This window comes from Herpailurus yagouaroundi, unplaced genomic scaffold, assembly GCF_014898765.1.
Source record: "Herpailurus yagouaroundi ecotype Mexico unplaced genomic scaffold, PumYag 203, whole genome shotgun sequence".
Lineage (NCBI taxonomy): Eukaryota > Metazoa > Chordata > Mammalia > Carnivora > Felidae > Herpailurus > Herpailurus yagouaroundi.
In genome coordinates, this window is record NW_024412434.1 from 29378799 (window position 1) to 29395806 (window position 17008).

Consider the following 17008-nt stretch of genomic DNA (forward strand, 5'->3'; position numbering starts at 1 on the left):
TATTTTGCTCACTGTGGGACACGGCTGTGACACCACTTGAGTCGATCCCTGACTTATTTCAGCACACGTCAAGGTACAGCATATAGAATCTGCCCAAAACAAAATTAACTTCATTCAAGGTATACAACAATTTTTAGGTTACTTTTAGAGGCCAGGCACCTTCAAAGAGTCTGCAAGCCCGTGTAAAGCTTCATTTTTTTCAACTACACTGCTTACCAAAGCAGTGGAAATTAGAACAAAGACATTGGCGGAAGGGGCTGGGGAAACCAATCTGGCAACCGCTTAACAAGAAACCTTGGAAAAGGATCCTTGATGGCCAAAAAAAAAAAAAGTTTGCATTTAACTAAACAAAAGTCATGTAAAAGGTCCGAGCTGGAAGGCACCAGCCATCTCAGAGAAGAACTCGTTTCCCTCGAGCCTCCCACTGAGGCCTGCCGTCCAGCTCGCCTCCAGGCCTCCCCGCTGTGGCAGAAATCTCTCTGAAATGCAGACACGACGTTATTTATCTTAAGAAACAGTGTCACTGCCTCCCAGTGACCTCGGTGTTCAGTGCCCTCGCGGGGCCTCCGTGAGGCCCTTCCTTCCCGACCCGGCTGTGTCCACACCTCCAGACTCACTCCAGATGGGAAATGCGACAGCCCTGTGCCACCAGCTTCCCGTTGGCCCAGGGAGAACGGGGCAACTGGGGAGCCACCAGCATTTCAGTCCCCGCGGGGCCTCGTCCCTTGGAGGACCGCCAGGACGGCCGCACAGGTTTGATGTTACTTTGTGATTCACCATGCATGGGGCTTACCAGGTGACACCACGTGACAGGCATCCCGGACACCCTGAAGTGCTGACCTGAGCGACCCGAAACAAATTCGGTCAATGAACCAAACACTCATCAGTCCAGCTGCCCGCACCACGTACACGAGGCCGGTGTCGCTTCCTTAAGGAAAAGGTCCTGACCCTCTCGACTAGGCTGACTCCTTGGAATATCGTCAGAGCACCTGTGCCATCCGGGGGCCGTCGTGTTGGCAACATTCCCCCTCCGCTCACACACTGGGATTCTAGGATACACACTGAGGACCGCCGTCCTCCGAACAGGCTCCCGCTCCTGTGTGAGGGCCGAGGGCCAGTGCCGGTCAGTGCCCCAGGCAGTGAGGACGGGGCCGGACGTCCAGGGGCGAGCTGTGGGCCGGGAGTGCGACTGCAGGCGGGGTGATGGGAGCCAGCTCCCTGCCACACGGGGACAGCTGCGACTCTGGCAATGGTGGCGGGGATGAGCCGGGGCTGGGGGGGAGGCTGCAGCTTTTACACACAGACATGCGCGCTTCTTGGCTCCGCTGGGAAGGCCTGGAAGCGGAGATACCCAGTGGTGCCGAGCTCACCCAGTGCCCAGATGCTGATCCTGAATGCTACTCTTCACTCGGAATCCTGCTCCCTGGAGAAATGGCGGACTTCAAGGCTGCGGGGGCGGGGGGTGGGCAAAGAATCTGTGAGATAACCTGCAACATCAAGTTGTGCCACAAAGGAAGAAGGGCTCCAAGGACACCGAAGCCAGCTTAAAAGGACTGGGTCCCACTGGCTGGGTCTGGGACAATCTGAGCACTACTGTAAATAATGAAAGACTGAAATAAATACTGTTCAAATGTCCACACTACCAAAGCCATCTACACGTTTAATGCAATCCGTATCAAAATAGCAACAGCATTTTTCATAGAACTAGAATAAATAATCCTAAAATCTGTATGGAACCACAAAAGGCCTCTGATAGCCAAAGAATCTTGAAAAAGAAAAACAAACCTGGAAGCATCACAATTCTGTATTTCAAGTTATGTTACAAAACAGCAGAAATTAAAACAGTATGGTATTGGCATAAAAAGAGAACAGAACAGAAAACCCAGAAATGAACCCACAATCATATGGTCCATTAATCTTTGACAAAGCAGGAACAAATACTCAATGGAAAAAAGTCTCTTCAACAAATGGTGTTGGGAAAACTGGACCACTTTCTTACACCATACGCAAAATTTAACCCCAAATGGATTAAAGATGTAAATGTGGGACCTGAAACCATAAAGCTGCAGAGAGCACAGGCAATAATCTGAGAATGGCAACTCCTCTCTAGATAGGTCTCCTCAGGCACGGGAGACAAAAGCAAAAATGAACTATTGAGACCTCATCAAGATAAAAAGCTTCTGGGGGACCTGGGTGGCTCAGTCTGTTGACCCTCTGACTCTTAATTTTGGCTCAGGTCATGATCCCAGAGTTGTGGGATCAGGCCCCACACATCAGGCTCTGTGCTAGGGTAGAGCCTGCCTAAGATTCTCTCTCTCTCATTCTCTCTCTTTCTCCCCCCCCCCCCCACTCATGCTCTTTCTAAAATAAAAAAAAATTAAAACATTAAAAAAAAGATAAACAGCTTCTGCACAGTGAAGGAAACAGAACTAAATGGCAGTTACAGAATGGAAGAAGATATCTCCAAATGACGTATCTGATAAAGAGTTACTATCCAAAACATACAAAGAACTTCTGAAACTCAATACTCAGAAGCCAAATAAACCAATTAAAAATGGGCAGAAGACGTGAACAGACATTCTGCCAAAGACAACATCCAGATGGCCAAAAGACATATGACAAGATGCTCGGCATCACCCATCACAGGGAAATGCAAACCACAACCACACTGAGGTATCACTTCACACCTGTCAAAATGGCTAGTATCTAAATGACAAGTGCTGACAAGGAAGTGGAGAAAGGGGAACCCTCTTGCACTGTGGGTGGGAGTGCGGACTGGTGCAGCCTCTGGGGAAAACAATGTAGAGGTTCCTCAAAAAATTAAAAATAGATTTCATACCATATGCTCCGGTAATCCACCAGTGGGTTATTTACCCCTCAGATACAAAAGCATTAATCCAAAGGGATACACACACTCTTATGTTTACTGCAGCCTTATGCACAACAGCCAAACTATGGAAGCAGCCTAAGTGTCCATGAATAGATGAATGGATAAAGATGGTGTGCGTGTGCGTGTATACACAGGGATATTACTCAGCCATAAAAAAGAATGAAATCTTGCCATTTGCAGTGATGTGGATGGAGCCAGAGAGTAGGATGCTAAGTGAAATAGGTCAGTTAGAGAAAGACAAGTATCATAGGCTCTTACTCATATGTGGAATTTAAGAAACAAACAAGCAAAAGGGCGCCTGGGTGGCTCAGTCAGTTGAGCGTCCGACTTGGGCTCAGGTCATGTTCTCCTGGTTGGTGGGTTCGAGCCCTGTGTCGGGCTCTGTGCTGACAGCTCAGAGCCTGGAGCCTGCTTCGAATTCTGTGTCTCCCTCTCTCTGTCCCTCCCCACTCGTGCTCTAAACAAACATTAAACAAATAATAGTAATTAAAAAAAAACCACCAAAAACCTCCCAAACCAAAAGAGATCCCCATCAACTATCCACGCTAATGGAGGAACACAGGTATTATTACTTTCTTGTTAAGTCCGAATCTTCCCTTTGGAATACGTCTGTGCTCGCATCTGAACAGGAATAGTATTTTTGGTGTGAAAATTTGGGTGGTAGCTTTTTGGTGTGAAAATCAGTCACCGCACTAACATGGAACATGATGGAATGTTCAGATGGAGTATGAGTGGCAGATGCAGTGAAGACTGAGCAGTGAGACTTAAAGCCTCTCCGTGTCCTGATTTCTTTCCGAAGACAAGGACGCTACTTTTATCACCTCCAAAATGAAGTTAGGTGGCAAAGAGAAGAATACACACCCCAAGACGGAGCGGGCACCTTACCTTCGTCCTCACAAGGAATGACTGGTCTTCGGTCTCAACGAGGTAGAACAGGAAGGGACTCTTGCAGGCCTCTTTCACCACGTTCTTCAGTTTGACGTGCAAGCTGGTGCACAGGTCTGTGATCATGTCCTCGTAGGAGGCTGCCCGCGGGAGAGAGGAGTACAGCTCTGGAGAGGCGGCTTCTCCAGGAGCCGCACTTGACTCTTTCTCTGGGAAAATGACCGGGTTGCTATTCATCATCACCTTGTTGAATTCGGCATATTCGTTGAGAATAAGCGAAATATCACTCCGGGATTCTTTCAAAGTCGTGTTGTATTTCAGTTTGTTGAGGTGGAATGAAACGGTGTGATTTCTTTCAGAGTTTGTAAGATGATTTCTACCGTGACCACATCTCTCCTTCCAGAAGCAGGAACTGTCCGAACCGCCGAGCATCTCGCCTCTCCTATGCAGACTCTGCTGTCTGGGGTCCGAGAGAACCACTGTTACCACGAGGGGACTTCTGCTCCGGGACGCAGGGCGCAGAGCCGGGGCCTCGGATAGTTTTGTCAGAGGGGGAGCTCCCGCAGCGATCTGGAGAGGGGGCTCCTTTGGAAAGACACTGGCAGAAGAGGCAGAATGCCGAGAATCTCCGTTCTTTACAATCTGTTTTAGCTTATGTGCAAAACGCAGATACTCCAGATCCAAAGTGTTCTGGGTGAGGTCATCTGCCACCTGCCAAGTATTTGTCCAGGAGCTGAGCAAACCACGTTTTGCCATGAAACCGGGCCACCTCTTCAGGCTGTGCAAAGCTCTCGTGGTCTCTTTGAGCTCTTTAGTTATGGTGAAATTAGCATAAGTCCTGAGGATGCCACGGAGGTCTCGGATCTGGACGTAAGATGGCACACACCGGTCTTCCTTCTTGAGTCCACAGAGCCAGTGTCTGGGAGGAAGGCCTGTTTCCAACCCTGAGGACTGCTTGCAGTAGTCCCACTCTTCATTATCACTATTATTTGGGCTCAGGAAAGAGTCATAATCATCTTTTGGAGCATCTTCCTTCTTGGTTTGACTACATCGCACAGAGCAGGAACCCTCCACCACTGATTGGGGATTTCTACACCCACCACAAGAGTCTTGATCGGACTCTCCAGAAAGTGGCTCGTAATGGATGTCAGAATTCACACCGAGGTCCATGTCTCTGCTCAGGGTCCCCGAGTCTTCCTTGGCTCTGAGCCCCTCACCAGGACCCTTACTTGCCGTCTGTTCTTCAGAGACTCCACAGATAAGAGGGGTGTGAGACTGGGGAACAAAGGAAGCACAAGGCTCTCTACTGCTATTTTCACTGGTGACTGCTGTACCTTGGTAAGAATCAGCATGTAAATACGTGGGGGAAAGCCCAGCCTTCAACACATCTTTTGTTTCACACACTGACCCGTCTTGCAGCACATGGATTGTTTTTTGCTTATCTTCTGGAGATGTGATGTGCAACTGAGAATCAACACCTCCTAGATCTATGGCTTTTTCGTGGAACTTGGCCTCAGTGTCACTATTCTTAAGCAAACTGGCCATTCTGACTACGGCTATTTCCTGAGTTTGAAAGCCCGTCTCTGCGTTCGTGGCTGTTGAACAACGGGGGAAGGCAGCAGCGCCATGTGAACGAAAGGCAAGTCTGGGGAGCCCCGAGTGCCTGCGTGTCTGTGTGGCGTCAGCTCCGCCAACGGAGCCGGAGCTCAAGGACTTGGCTTGGACGTAAATGCCTTCATTCGTCTTCAAATCACTGCTAAAGAGATTCTTCTCGATGCTTTTGGGGCCAATCTCCTGTTTCAGTGACACATTTGCTATAGCACTTGGTGCAGCTGTAGAAACAAATGTGTCAGCCAGAGACTTATTTTCAATCATCTTTCTAGGGCTAAATGGAGACTCCCAGGTCTCCAAGACCAGATGATTTAAGTCTGAATTCCTGTTCTGTATGCTAAGTGGCTGCAGTGGAATTCCTGATGTTACCAATTTTTCTAGAGAAAGCTTGAAGTCATCTCCATATTGGGCAGCTGAGGCAGGCTGGCTCAAGCCCGTATCACAGGACGGCACTTTATCTGAGAAAGAGGAACCCTCGCCATGCTCCCTCGGGACAACTTCCTCGGTTGCTCTACTAGGAAGGCTCAAACAGCCATCTTTTCTTCCTGGGTGAGGCAGCCCAGCAGAAAGCCACGTCTCGTGTACTCCAGGTATGCTGTCTCGTTCCCCTGGACAGGTAGGACTGACAAAAGAGCCTTCTTTCTCCGTGATGGCCGAATCTACTGACTCGACCTGGGAGAATCGGTCACTTTTCTCACAGTGTGTATCAGCAAGTTTTAAACTACACAGAGACACAGCCTGACATAGTTGTGTTCCTTCAACTGGCACTTGGGGGTCAGGACTAGAAGCTGGTGACACTTCTTCAATTAAAGAACTGAAGGGAAAGTCTGAGGTGACATTAACCTCCTCTGCAATCTCAAGGGCACAAGTTTCTTTAGAAAGTATTAAGGTGACTGTTTGTAAATTATCACCTTTTCTCTCGTTTTCTAATGATTTCTCTGACACCGCAGGATACGTGGATGTACAGTTAGCAGAATTCGCTTTTCTGTTTTCTATGAGAGTCACCTCTTCTGGCTTGATTATTTCGTCAGTCACGTCAGGAAGTTCTACATTTGATGCCGAGGCCTCCTGCTGCAGCTCCAGTCTGCCAGCCGGCACTTCTTCTCTGGGGCTGGTTGGTGGCGATATCGTGAGCGTGAGGTCTATGTCGGAATCCTCCTCTGAGAACTCCAGGCTGGCCTCCTCTCTATTCAGAGAGAGTCTGGTTGGTTGGGTAAATGCTGAATTCAAAGACTCAAAACTCCTATTTTCACTCTGGAGACCGCTCTTGTCATCGGTCAGTCCTGAGGAGCTATCGGCTGTATTACCCATTGATGGCATGTAGTCATGTGAATAACCTTCTTCCAAAGTGGCAGAGGCTGGTGCCAGGACCACCTCTTCAACCTGCGACGGCTCAACAACCTCTTCCGAAGATATGCCAAAGAGACTTGGAGTCTGCAGAAAAAATTCTTGAGAGAGTTTCATTTCTTCTTTGGGTAACGAAAAATTAGAACTTTTAACTAACGATAATGCCTCCGCCACCACTGAATTATCAGATGGTGACGATGAGCCTGGAACAGGAATCTCTTTCTGTAGCGAACACACTTCTTTGGCAAGTGTCTCTCTACCGACGGAGGAGGCACACAGGTGCTTAGTGCCTTTTTGTCTGGACGTTGCTAGAGAGGGAACGTCCCTAAGGCCTTGTGTTTGTGCTTTTTCAAATGCAGACACGGGATGTCTAAGACTTGTAGCAGGTGGTACCTGTTTAATCGACTCCATAGTAAAGGCCATAGGTTCGTGGGTTCTATTTACAACTTCTGTCTGTACTGGTACATAGTTATTTTTTTCAAAAGTGAACGTAACTGGTTCCAGATTAATCATCACATACTCTGTATCATCCTTCCTCTCCAATGAAGGCTGGTGTTCTTGGTTTACGGGGCTTCTGTGCTGGACATGGCCCTGTAAGGTACCTGTTTTTGTCTGCACTGTTGCATGAAAAATATCAGCTTTGCTTTCCAGAGTGCTGTATGCAGACTTCTGACAAATCACTGACTGACTGCTGATCCCATCGTAAGTCTTGGTGAGTGCGGTTTGCGTGACAGTATCATCAGAAGTCACTCTTGTGCTATCAGGTGGCTCAAAGGCTTTATCTTCACCAGGAATAGAAGGCCCATTAGTTTGGGTACTTCCAATACCAGAAAGCACAAGATTAGAAGTCTCTAGGTTATCTGATGAATCTTCTTTGGCTTTTTCCCCAATTACCTAAAATGACAAAAACAAACACAAAAAAACCCCAAGAATCAAATAGATGGTTTTACATTTGCGTGTGGTGAAGAAGGAAATGATAGAGGATCCATTCCAGTTTGTTCTTTTGGATCTTCTACTCTTTCACAATAGCAGAGGGTAGAGACCAAGCAAACCACTCTCTTCTTAGGTAGACTCTTCTTAGGGAGACTTACCACAGCCCCAAACAGGATTTTTTCTTTAAATATACACACCAATATATACACACCAACTGTAAAGCAGGGGCAGAGTAGCCAAGAAGATGTTGGAAAAAAAAATCTCTGAATATATGCTATAGAAATTGTCAGGCATCATTAATTTTAATGCTCTTTCTACTTCTTAATAGTCTATTTCATGTTTCAAAAAAAAAAAAATCCTAGAATTAGTAATGATGATAGCTGATTACAGATTACCACAACAAAAAATACTTTACTAGGTAGTAATCTAACTCTTCCTAAGTTTATAGTCTCATTCCAAGGTAGAGATCCTATTTTTTTTTTAGAAATTTTTAAAAAGTTTATTATTTACTTAGAGCACGCACGAGTGAGCAGGGGAGGGGCAGAAAGTGAGAGAATCCCAAGCAGTCTCTGTGCTGAAGCATGGAGCCTGAAGCATGGTTTGATCTCATGAGCCAGGAGATCATGACTTGAGCTGAAATCCAGAGTCAGACACTTGCGGATGGAACTAGAGGGTATAATGCTAAGTGAAATCAGTCAGAGAAAGACAAATATCATACGATTTCACTCATATGTGGAATTTAAGATATAAAACAGATGAATAAAGGGAACGGAAGCAAAAATATAAAAACAAGGAGGGGGACAAAACATAAGAGACTCTTATATACAGAGAACAAACAGAATTGCTTGAAGGGTTGGGGTCGAGGGATGGGCTAAATGGGGAAGGGGCATTAAGGAAGACACTTGTGGGGATGAGCACGGGTGTTATACACAGGGGATGAATCACTGGAATCTACTCCTGAAATAATTATTGCACTGTATGCTAAGTAACTTGGATGTAAATTAAAAAATAAAAATAAATAAAATTAAAAAAGAGCCAGATGCTTCCTCTCTCTCTCTAAATAAATAAACAAACTTAGAAAGGGGGGTGGGCATCAGGGGGGCTCAGTCGGTTAAGCATTCAACTCTTGACTTGGGCTGAGGTCGTGATCTCATGGTTTTTTGAGTTTGAGCCCCATGTTGGGCTCTGTGCTGACAGTGTGGAGCCTGCTTTGGATTATCTCCTCTCTCTGCCCCTCCCTGCTCTCAAAATAAATAAATATGCTTTAAAAAAAAAAAAAAAAAGAGACGCTTAACCAACTGAGCCACCCAGGCACACCCTAAGTAGAGATTCTTAACTGGATTTTATCTATCTCCTCGAGAATCAGATGAAATTTATAAAACCCATCCTTAGAAAAAACTCCACACACATGCATATGTATGTATGCATACACACGTAAACACACACATGTACATACACACACGCACACAGAATGTGACAAGTATCTAGATGTCTAGCTTTGAATCAAGGCTTAACAATTTACTGTGTGACTTCAGGCAACTGGCACACTTCTCTGTGCCTTAGTTTCCTCGTCTATAAGATGGGGTGGAGTGGTCTTTATCTCACTGGGCTGCATGAAAACTGAGTTGATGTGAGCAAAAGGCTTAGACTGCTACGGGGCTCACAGCCATTTTGATGATACCAGCATCTGGAGACACAGGCTGAGTCTCCCTGGAGGCGCAAATCCCAAGTAAACCCAGATACGGACACGCTGTCTACTCAGTGTTAAAACAGGCACTGTAGGTGCCCAAATGCATGCAAAATTATTCTGGAATAGACCAAGCTGAAAACTTAAAAGGGCATATATTTTGTTAAGCCGTTTGCTTAGAAGTTTGCTGCAACTTGTTTACGGGCTCCAGTGAACACGTGACCGTCTGGCCTTGTGGAGCGTCAGTGGCGTGCAGCGCAAAGAATCACAGTGTAGTTTCCGTATCTGCCACAATTACCAACAGGCCCACGGGGCATGGCATCACGTTTACCGTGCCAGCATTTGTCTTCCAGAATCATCTTTAACAGACTTCATTTCAGTTCAAGGCTTATCAAAGATCTCTAACTCTTATCATTGCATCTGATCCTTCAAAACTATTCTAAGACAGATCAGATATTATTTACCTCTTTTAAAAGATGGGAGCGTATGCTCAGAGAAAACCAGTAATTTGCCCCAAACTCCGTAACTAATAAGTGCCACAATTATGCCTGGCCCCCGACCCATGTGGCCCCCATGGTCTTCTTCCACTTCTGCTTCTTCAATCAGGATGGAGACGAGCTCCACCTGCAGACAATCTAGAGCGGTACTTACAGAAACTAAGTGCCTGGCTTATTAATCCTTTACGTAGACAATCCACCTTCCCAAAAGAAACCCATGGCACGTCTTGAATGTGATTTTACACATTGAGAGAAAAAAGAAATTTCTTCAAAAATGATGTCAGCACGTACTTACCTCATTATTACAGGAATAGATGAAATTCTGGCTCTCTGGGGTGTCTGGAAGACCCTCTCCTGCAAAAATCTCTTTCTGTTCGTTCTGCACCCAGAGCTCCAAGCCTCTCGTGGGTGGTGGTTTAATGAAGGGAAGCAAGGAGTCGGCGTCTGGGAAGGACACATCGGCAGCAGGACCTCTGGGAGATTTGTTAGTCTCCAACAGAGGGTCCACAGGACACCTCTGCACACTGGAGGCCTCCTCAAGTTCGCTGAGTTCCAACGATTCTAATGTGCTATTTATAGACACGTATTTTGCGGGGTTGCTGTGCTCCACCACTTTTCGGGATGACCGCATCACCTTGTTGTGACTGCTGTAAAACAGAGCCACCCACATATGAAGTAAAAGCTTCACTTCTTCCACATTATCAGGTAAGTCAGTGTTCCAGGGCCTGAGATTTTAAAGAAAAAACATGTAAAAAGTCATTGAAAATGGTGATTTTAGTGGACTGTCTTATCGTAAGTGCCTTCATTTGCATCTTAGTTTTAAATTTGTTCATTTTTATTTTAAAATACATGGATATGAAACAATAATATAAAAATGAAGTTGACTTAACAAGTGGTTATGACGGATCTAATCCACTCATTTTACAGAGGCAGAAAAGGGAACTGAAAATCGGAGATTTGAAAAGTGACTTCTTCAGATCACAAAACCCTTAAGCAGAACCATGATTGGAACAGAAGTCTCCAGACTCCCAGTCTAGGATTTCTCTTTTATACCACTCCAACTCCCTTTGGACACAATGTACCTGTTATGTGAAGAATGGCTCCAGCAACTACCCCAATCCTCGTCTTGCTTTTGCTAAGTCTGGCCAACTCGTTTCTATTTTTGTATTTCTCTTCTAATAGTTGGGAAAGTCTGGAGGTTAAAATATCTCTGTGGGCGAGTCAGCAGAACAACACTATTTTCGTTCTGCACCCAGAGCAGATAATAGTTCCAGATTATAGTTCCAGAAAATCTCCTGAAACTGAATGGGGAGAAAACACTTCTGGCCACTTGCCCGGCAGGATGATAGGAGAGAGTGTCGGAGGGGCTACGGAGCTGGGCCTCTGTTACACAGGATTAGAGCTAAGAAACACCCCTCATGAGTAGATGGGAACGTTAAGTATATGCTCCTAGGAATGTGAGCATGTAACCGGAGCAAGGAAAGAAGTCTGATACAGGTTGGTTGCTTCCATGTGAAATATTCCATTCACAGGAAGCTGAATGTCATTTCATATAACTAATGGTCCCTGCTACTAGCAACAAGTACCACTTATTAGTACGGGTCAGTCACTGTGCAAAACCTTAATATATGTAACAACCTGCTGGTAGCCATTGCTGACATTAAATACTTGAAAGCACTGCCCACGGACTGCCACCGACGCTCCCCTGGCACCACCTGGAAATTCGCCAGAAATGCAGACTCTCGGGCCCCATCCCAAACAGACCAGAGTCAGAATCTGCACTCCTGTGAGACCCCTAGAAGCACTGTCCCAAAGAAGAGGAACCCCGGGTCCCAGAAGCTAGTTAGTAAGTTGGTAACTCGGAAGATTAAAACCGGGGTTCGTCTACGCTCCAAAGCCCACGCTTTCAGCTGCTCTGCTGTTACTGCCTTGATGCTCTGACCCCTTAGATTTACAGAACAACCCCATGTAAGACTGCTCGCTCAGACCACCGGACCAACCTAAGAAGTTAGAAGTAATTCTTGAAACATTTCTTCTGGAATTCAGTCTGTAAGGCATTATTTCTGTATTTCACGATTTTACATTAAGATCTCATTGACATATTGTAAATTCAAAGGCCACAAAGGCTTATGTGGGAGCATCTCAAAATGGAAAGCTTTCACAGGGCTAAAGTTAGCTTGCTAAAGGGCTCCATGTGACCACCGACGGTGGCAAAACCAGCCTCATTTTCTTAACTGGCAGTAAACACAACTGCCTGATATTATTCCTAAGTTACTGGAGTTACACACAGTACCCTTCTTTCCCTCTCCCCAGATTCTGGCACAGGTATCCCTTCCCTTGACGTTGATCTCCACACCAGAGTTACGACCATTTTCATCAAGTGTCACTCCCACTTACCCATGCAGCGCTCTTACTACAGTTTTCTCCAGCGGGTGGTTGGTGTACTTGCTGTCTAAGCCGAATACGTACTCTGTCTCACATTGGAACGTGACCTTGACGGAGCCGTCACAGCTGAGCACAGTGTGAGAGCACTGGAAGTCTCTCGGGTCGGAGGACACCACTTGGCTCCTGCACTTGGGTAGCGGGTCCTCAGACAGCTTCCGCAGCGGGGAGGTGCTCTGCTGATGTCGGAAGGGCATGACTTTCCCCACAGGGGTCCCTGCCTCGGGGCCTTTGGTGCCATTCTTGGCGAAGGCCGGGCCTGGGATTCCTCTCTGTTGCAGATGTTTCTTTGAATGTTCTGCAAGCAGCAGGGCATAGGAATGTTCCACGGCAACGCAAGTGCTTTGGCTTGCCTCAGAAGTTTCTAGTGTTTCCTCGGGAAGTGCTGGCGAGGCTTCCACAGGGGCCTTGCTGCCAGGAACCGAGCTCTCTTCCTCCTGGCTGACAGCGGAGTCTGACGTTGGAGGGCTCTTCCTCCCAGTGGAGGGTTTCGGGAACAGTCCACCTTTCTGATTTTTAACTCCTCTGTGATATTCATGGTCAGACGTACCGTGCAGAGAATGTTCTTTAGAAAGCAAAACATCATCTTGTGGCAGTTCAGGGGGGCAGGGAAAGTTTCTGGGCTCAGATGGCGGCGTGGCGGAAGTAGCAGCACTTAACGCTAGGTCAGCTAACATATTTAGGGCCTGCGAGTCACAGTTGACAATGGAGTTTTCAGGTAGATCTTTCTGAGCCACTGAGATGCTTTCCGCCCGAGCTGCATTTATGTCAACATCCTCTTGACCAACTGATGAGATTTCTGATTGAAGCTGTGAACCAGTTTCTCCTTTTGCTTCAGTATAAAAGAAAAAGACATATAACATTTGATTTCTATGTATTTTAATTCTCTGCTCTATTATTACTGCTTAGTGAAAATCAATGATTAAGTCAACATATTCAAGAAAAACCTCTGGATAGGTTACACAGATTATATATTAAAATTTCACTATCAGGTTCCTTCCAACTATCAGTTCTATTATAACATATTTACCACAAGAACAAGTCTTAAGGAATGTGCATACTGATTTAAAAAGAAATCACCTTTCAGAAATGTATGTACCAATCTACACACAAGGCATACTACTTAGCTGAGAAAACATGCAAAGAGGAAAAAGAACAAGAATAAACAAGAGAACAAGAGTCCTGCCCTCAGAGAGCTTACAATCTAGTGACTTTCTAAATTTGAAGTGTATATTATAGCATTTTAACATACTTTTAGGAATCATTTCCCTTAACAAGTGCTTTCTTAGAGAAATCACTTAAATTCAAACTAGAGATGACTTCGTTTTTTTAAAATTTTTTAAATGTTTATTTATTTTTGAGAGACAGAGAGAGACAGAGCATGAGCAGGGGAGGGGCAAAGAGAGAGGGAGACACAGAATCCGAAGCAGGCTCCAGGCTCCGAGATGTCAGCACAGAGCCCGATACAGGGCTCGAACACATGGACCGCGAGATCATGACCTGAGCCGAAGTCAGATGCTTAACCGACTAAGTCACACAGGCGCCCCTAGAGATGACTTTTTTTAAAAAAAGTGATTATTTATTGATTTTGAGAGAGAGAGAAAGAGGGAGCGGGGGAGACAGAGCGTGCGAGTAGGGTAGAGGCAGAGAGAGAGAATCCCAAGGAAGCCCGGTGCTATCAGGGCAGAGCCTGACACAGGGCTCAGTCAAATGAACTGTGAGATCATGACCTGAGCCAAAACCAAGAGTCGGACACTTAACCGACTGAGCCACCAGATGCCCCAAACTAGAAATGACTTTTAATCATACTGATGTTTAATTATAATAAGTAATGATATAAATAAAAAATCATAAAAGTCATGAGTATTCACTCAAAATCACCAATTTTATCACCTTTTAAAACTTTAATTTCTACACTGAAAACATTCCCTCTATCTGCATGTTTGCCCGATAATTCTTTCTGTAGATAATCACATCTAGCCATTCGCCTTTAACCAGAAAACCGACCTTCTCCAGTGGTTTATGTGTATTCACAGGGTATTAATTCAGCTTCCTTAAATGCGGTTGTCATGAAGGACAAAGTTCACGACAACACTAGGGAACGATTCCCTGTGGCAGGTGCATGGATAGGAAAACCATGCGTTTTTCTTTATAATAGCAGCAGGTCTGAAACGGATTACTGACCTGCCTGCAAAGGCCAATGGCTAATCCATTTTTTTTAGTATATGTGCTGCCGAAGCAAGCACACTAATCCATTTTTTAAAGATGTTTTATTTATTTTTGAGAAAGTGGAAGGAGGGGACAGGCAGAGAGAGGGGAACAGAGGATATGAAGTGAGCTCTGTGCTGACAGCAGCGAGCCTGATGTGGGGCTTGAACTCACGAACTGTAAGATTATGACCGGAGCCAAAGTCGGATGCTCGACCGACTGAGCCACCCAGGTGCCCCATGACTAATCCATTTAAAAAAAAGAAAACTCTGGCCTGTGAGGTCATCAAACAGAATGAGAAGGGTTTGTGCATATGGTGGGAAGGATAAAAGTAACAACCACTGTCCATTTTTTAGGTAAAATAGCAAAACCCAAGGGATTCAGTAGAAGAAAATGACCCAAGGTGGAGAATCATCTCATTCGCCCCATGGATATACTACAAACATGAAATCCATTTTGTGACCTGATATGTTTATTCATACTAATTTCATCCTATCTTTGCTGGTATTATAGGATATCACTTATGAGTAAGGCCTAATATAAAAAACACTGCACCGAAAGAAAAAGGATCCAGTTTAACAAATATGTGTAGTCTCTGGTAAATCACTTAATTACTGACTTGTTAGAGGTTCTCTATCAATTAAAAATAGAATACTGATCATCTCTTTTAAGAAATGCAAATAAGACAACACCAAATAAAGTATATAAAAAATAAAGAGCTCAATAAATAAAAACTGTATTAAAAACTTATAAAAGGACACAAAGGCATTAGTTTCAGTAACAAAAATGAGCCTTCTTAAATTCTGATGCTTTAAGCAAAAGAAATGAAACTGATTAGTATAGGTGGTTAAGAAATACAAGAAAAACTAAGAGATTATTTAAAAGGTGGGAATCTTAAAATTTTACCTTGGAATGTGGCTGTACAATATATACAGACATCTGAATGCAAATCAGCCTTTTTCTGAATACATGTTTTAAAAACTTTTCATTTCCTGGGCTCCCTTTTGTGCTAATACCCAGCTGCATTCCTCCCATTAGTCAACTAGTCTACAAATACCTGAGAGCCAGTTCGGTACAAATGATCCGAATGACACAGCTAAGCATACAAGGCATTTATACACGTGTCTATGCTCATAATGTTTACAAATTCATTGGAAAGACAAGACCAAGACACATCAGATGATTAGAAAAAAGGATGAATTTGATTCCGCAGTGTTCTCAAAAACTCAAAAGGAAAGGAAAGGAAAGAAAACAGAGCTCGCTTAAGATCAGAGCGGCAGGAAAGGTCTCACAGTGGAGGCAGGACCTGGCTGAGGTCTGGACTGGTACAAGGGAACGGCACACGAGCAGACATCGGTGTGACGTGGGGGGGAGCCTGGGGTACCTGGTGGAGCAGGGACACGACAAGAAACAGCAGGAGGGAAGCATAGAAGGGTGGGACACGGCCTTGCTGTGAATGCCCAGGAGACGAGAAGAGCTTATATGTGGCGTGTATGGGTGTCACCATGGCAAGACTGGTGTTAGAATGATACGAAGAGCTTTTAAAGATCCTTCCCTCATTTAAAAGAAACCCCAAACCAAAACAACTCTTCAGTCATAAAATAACAGTATTACAGAAGTTCAGGAAAAAACAAACTTATTCATAATCGATTCACCTCAAAAAAACCGTATTTTCTGAAGTCCCACTGACTCTGAGGTTTTTTAAAAATCTAAAACTAGATGAGGGAGAATGCAGAATCAGGAAGGGTAGACAGAGAACTGCCAGGAAAAAGGCATGAGGAATCAAGTCTGTGTTAAAACAAGAGCACGACACACATGCTCCGGAACAGGACTCCGTACGGAGCGTGAAGGAACATCAGACTTTGCAGGGGGAAGCCGCACGCCACACGCAGAGATGGGAAAGCGGAGCAGGGGCGCGGGCGTGACGGGTGTTCGGCTCCAGAGGGGAGGCCTCCGAGGCTGATGGGGCCTTCTGGTAAGGAGGCCGCTTCCAGCAGCTGCAGATGTGGAACCAGCGCAGCCGGCCGTGGGTTCACGGAACTAAACTTCATCGTTCACTTCAACAAAACTAGAAAAGTAAAACTGCTTTTAAAATGAACTTAATGCCTTTTAACACCAAAACCAGGTTTCTGGATTCCCGAGTATCTTGAATGATCTCTTTAGAATTCCCTTTGGACAAATAAACTTACAGGCTTCTACTTTTTGTAAGTGATTGCGGCCCAGAAAAATACAGCCAGAGACTACGTGCCTGTGCATTTAGTTATAAAAAAAGCTCCTTTCCACGTACACTCTTGCAGACGGTCACGCTGAGGCTTTGTGCAAACTAACAGGGAGGCTCTATTGTGTGAAGGCAAGAATCTGCACCTCACGGATGTGTTTACGACAGGAACCCGACCTACTTAGTCCTGTCGGTGTGGGAGCGAAGGGGGACAGCAGGAACGGTTGGCAAACCTCAACCGTTCTTAGATTATTCCAATACACTCTCTCTTGCAATCTCAGTTAGTCTGT

The 17008-nt window shown here is 45.3% G+C and overlaps 1 protein-coding gene across 9 annotated transcripts in view; it reads right to left on the reverse strand.

The window, feature by feature from the left end:
• The window catches only part of TASOR2 (transcription activation suppressor family member 2), an 80220-nt gene that overhangs the window by 8333 nt on the left and 54879 nt on the right, over nt 1-17008 (reverse strand). For 8 of the 9 annotated variants that reach the window (XM_040451530.1, XM_040451528.1, XM_040451529.1 and 5 more), the window contains 3 exons: nt 12248-13124; nt 10146-10575; nt 3776-7627 (listed from right to left, as the gene is read on the reverse strand). In XM_040451530.1, the coding sequence (XP_040307464.1) occupies nt 3776-7627; nt 10146-10575; nt 12248-13124 (5159 nt within the window). Of the gene's footprint in view, nt 1-3775; nt 7628-10141; nt 10576-12247; nt 13125-17008 lie in introns of all 9 variants that reach the window. The other variant, XM_040451527.1, reaches the window with a different exon arrangement.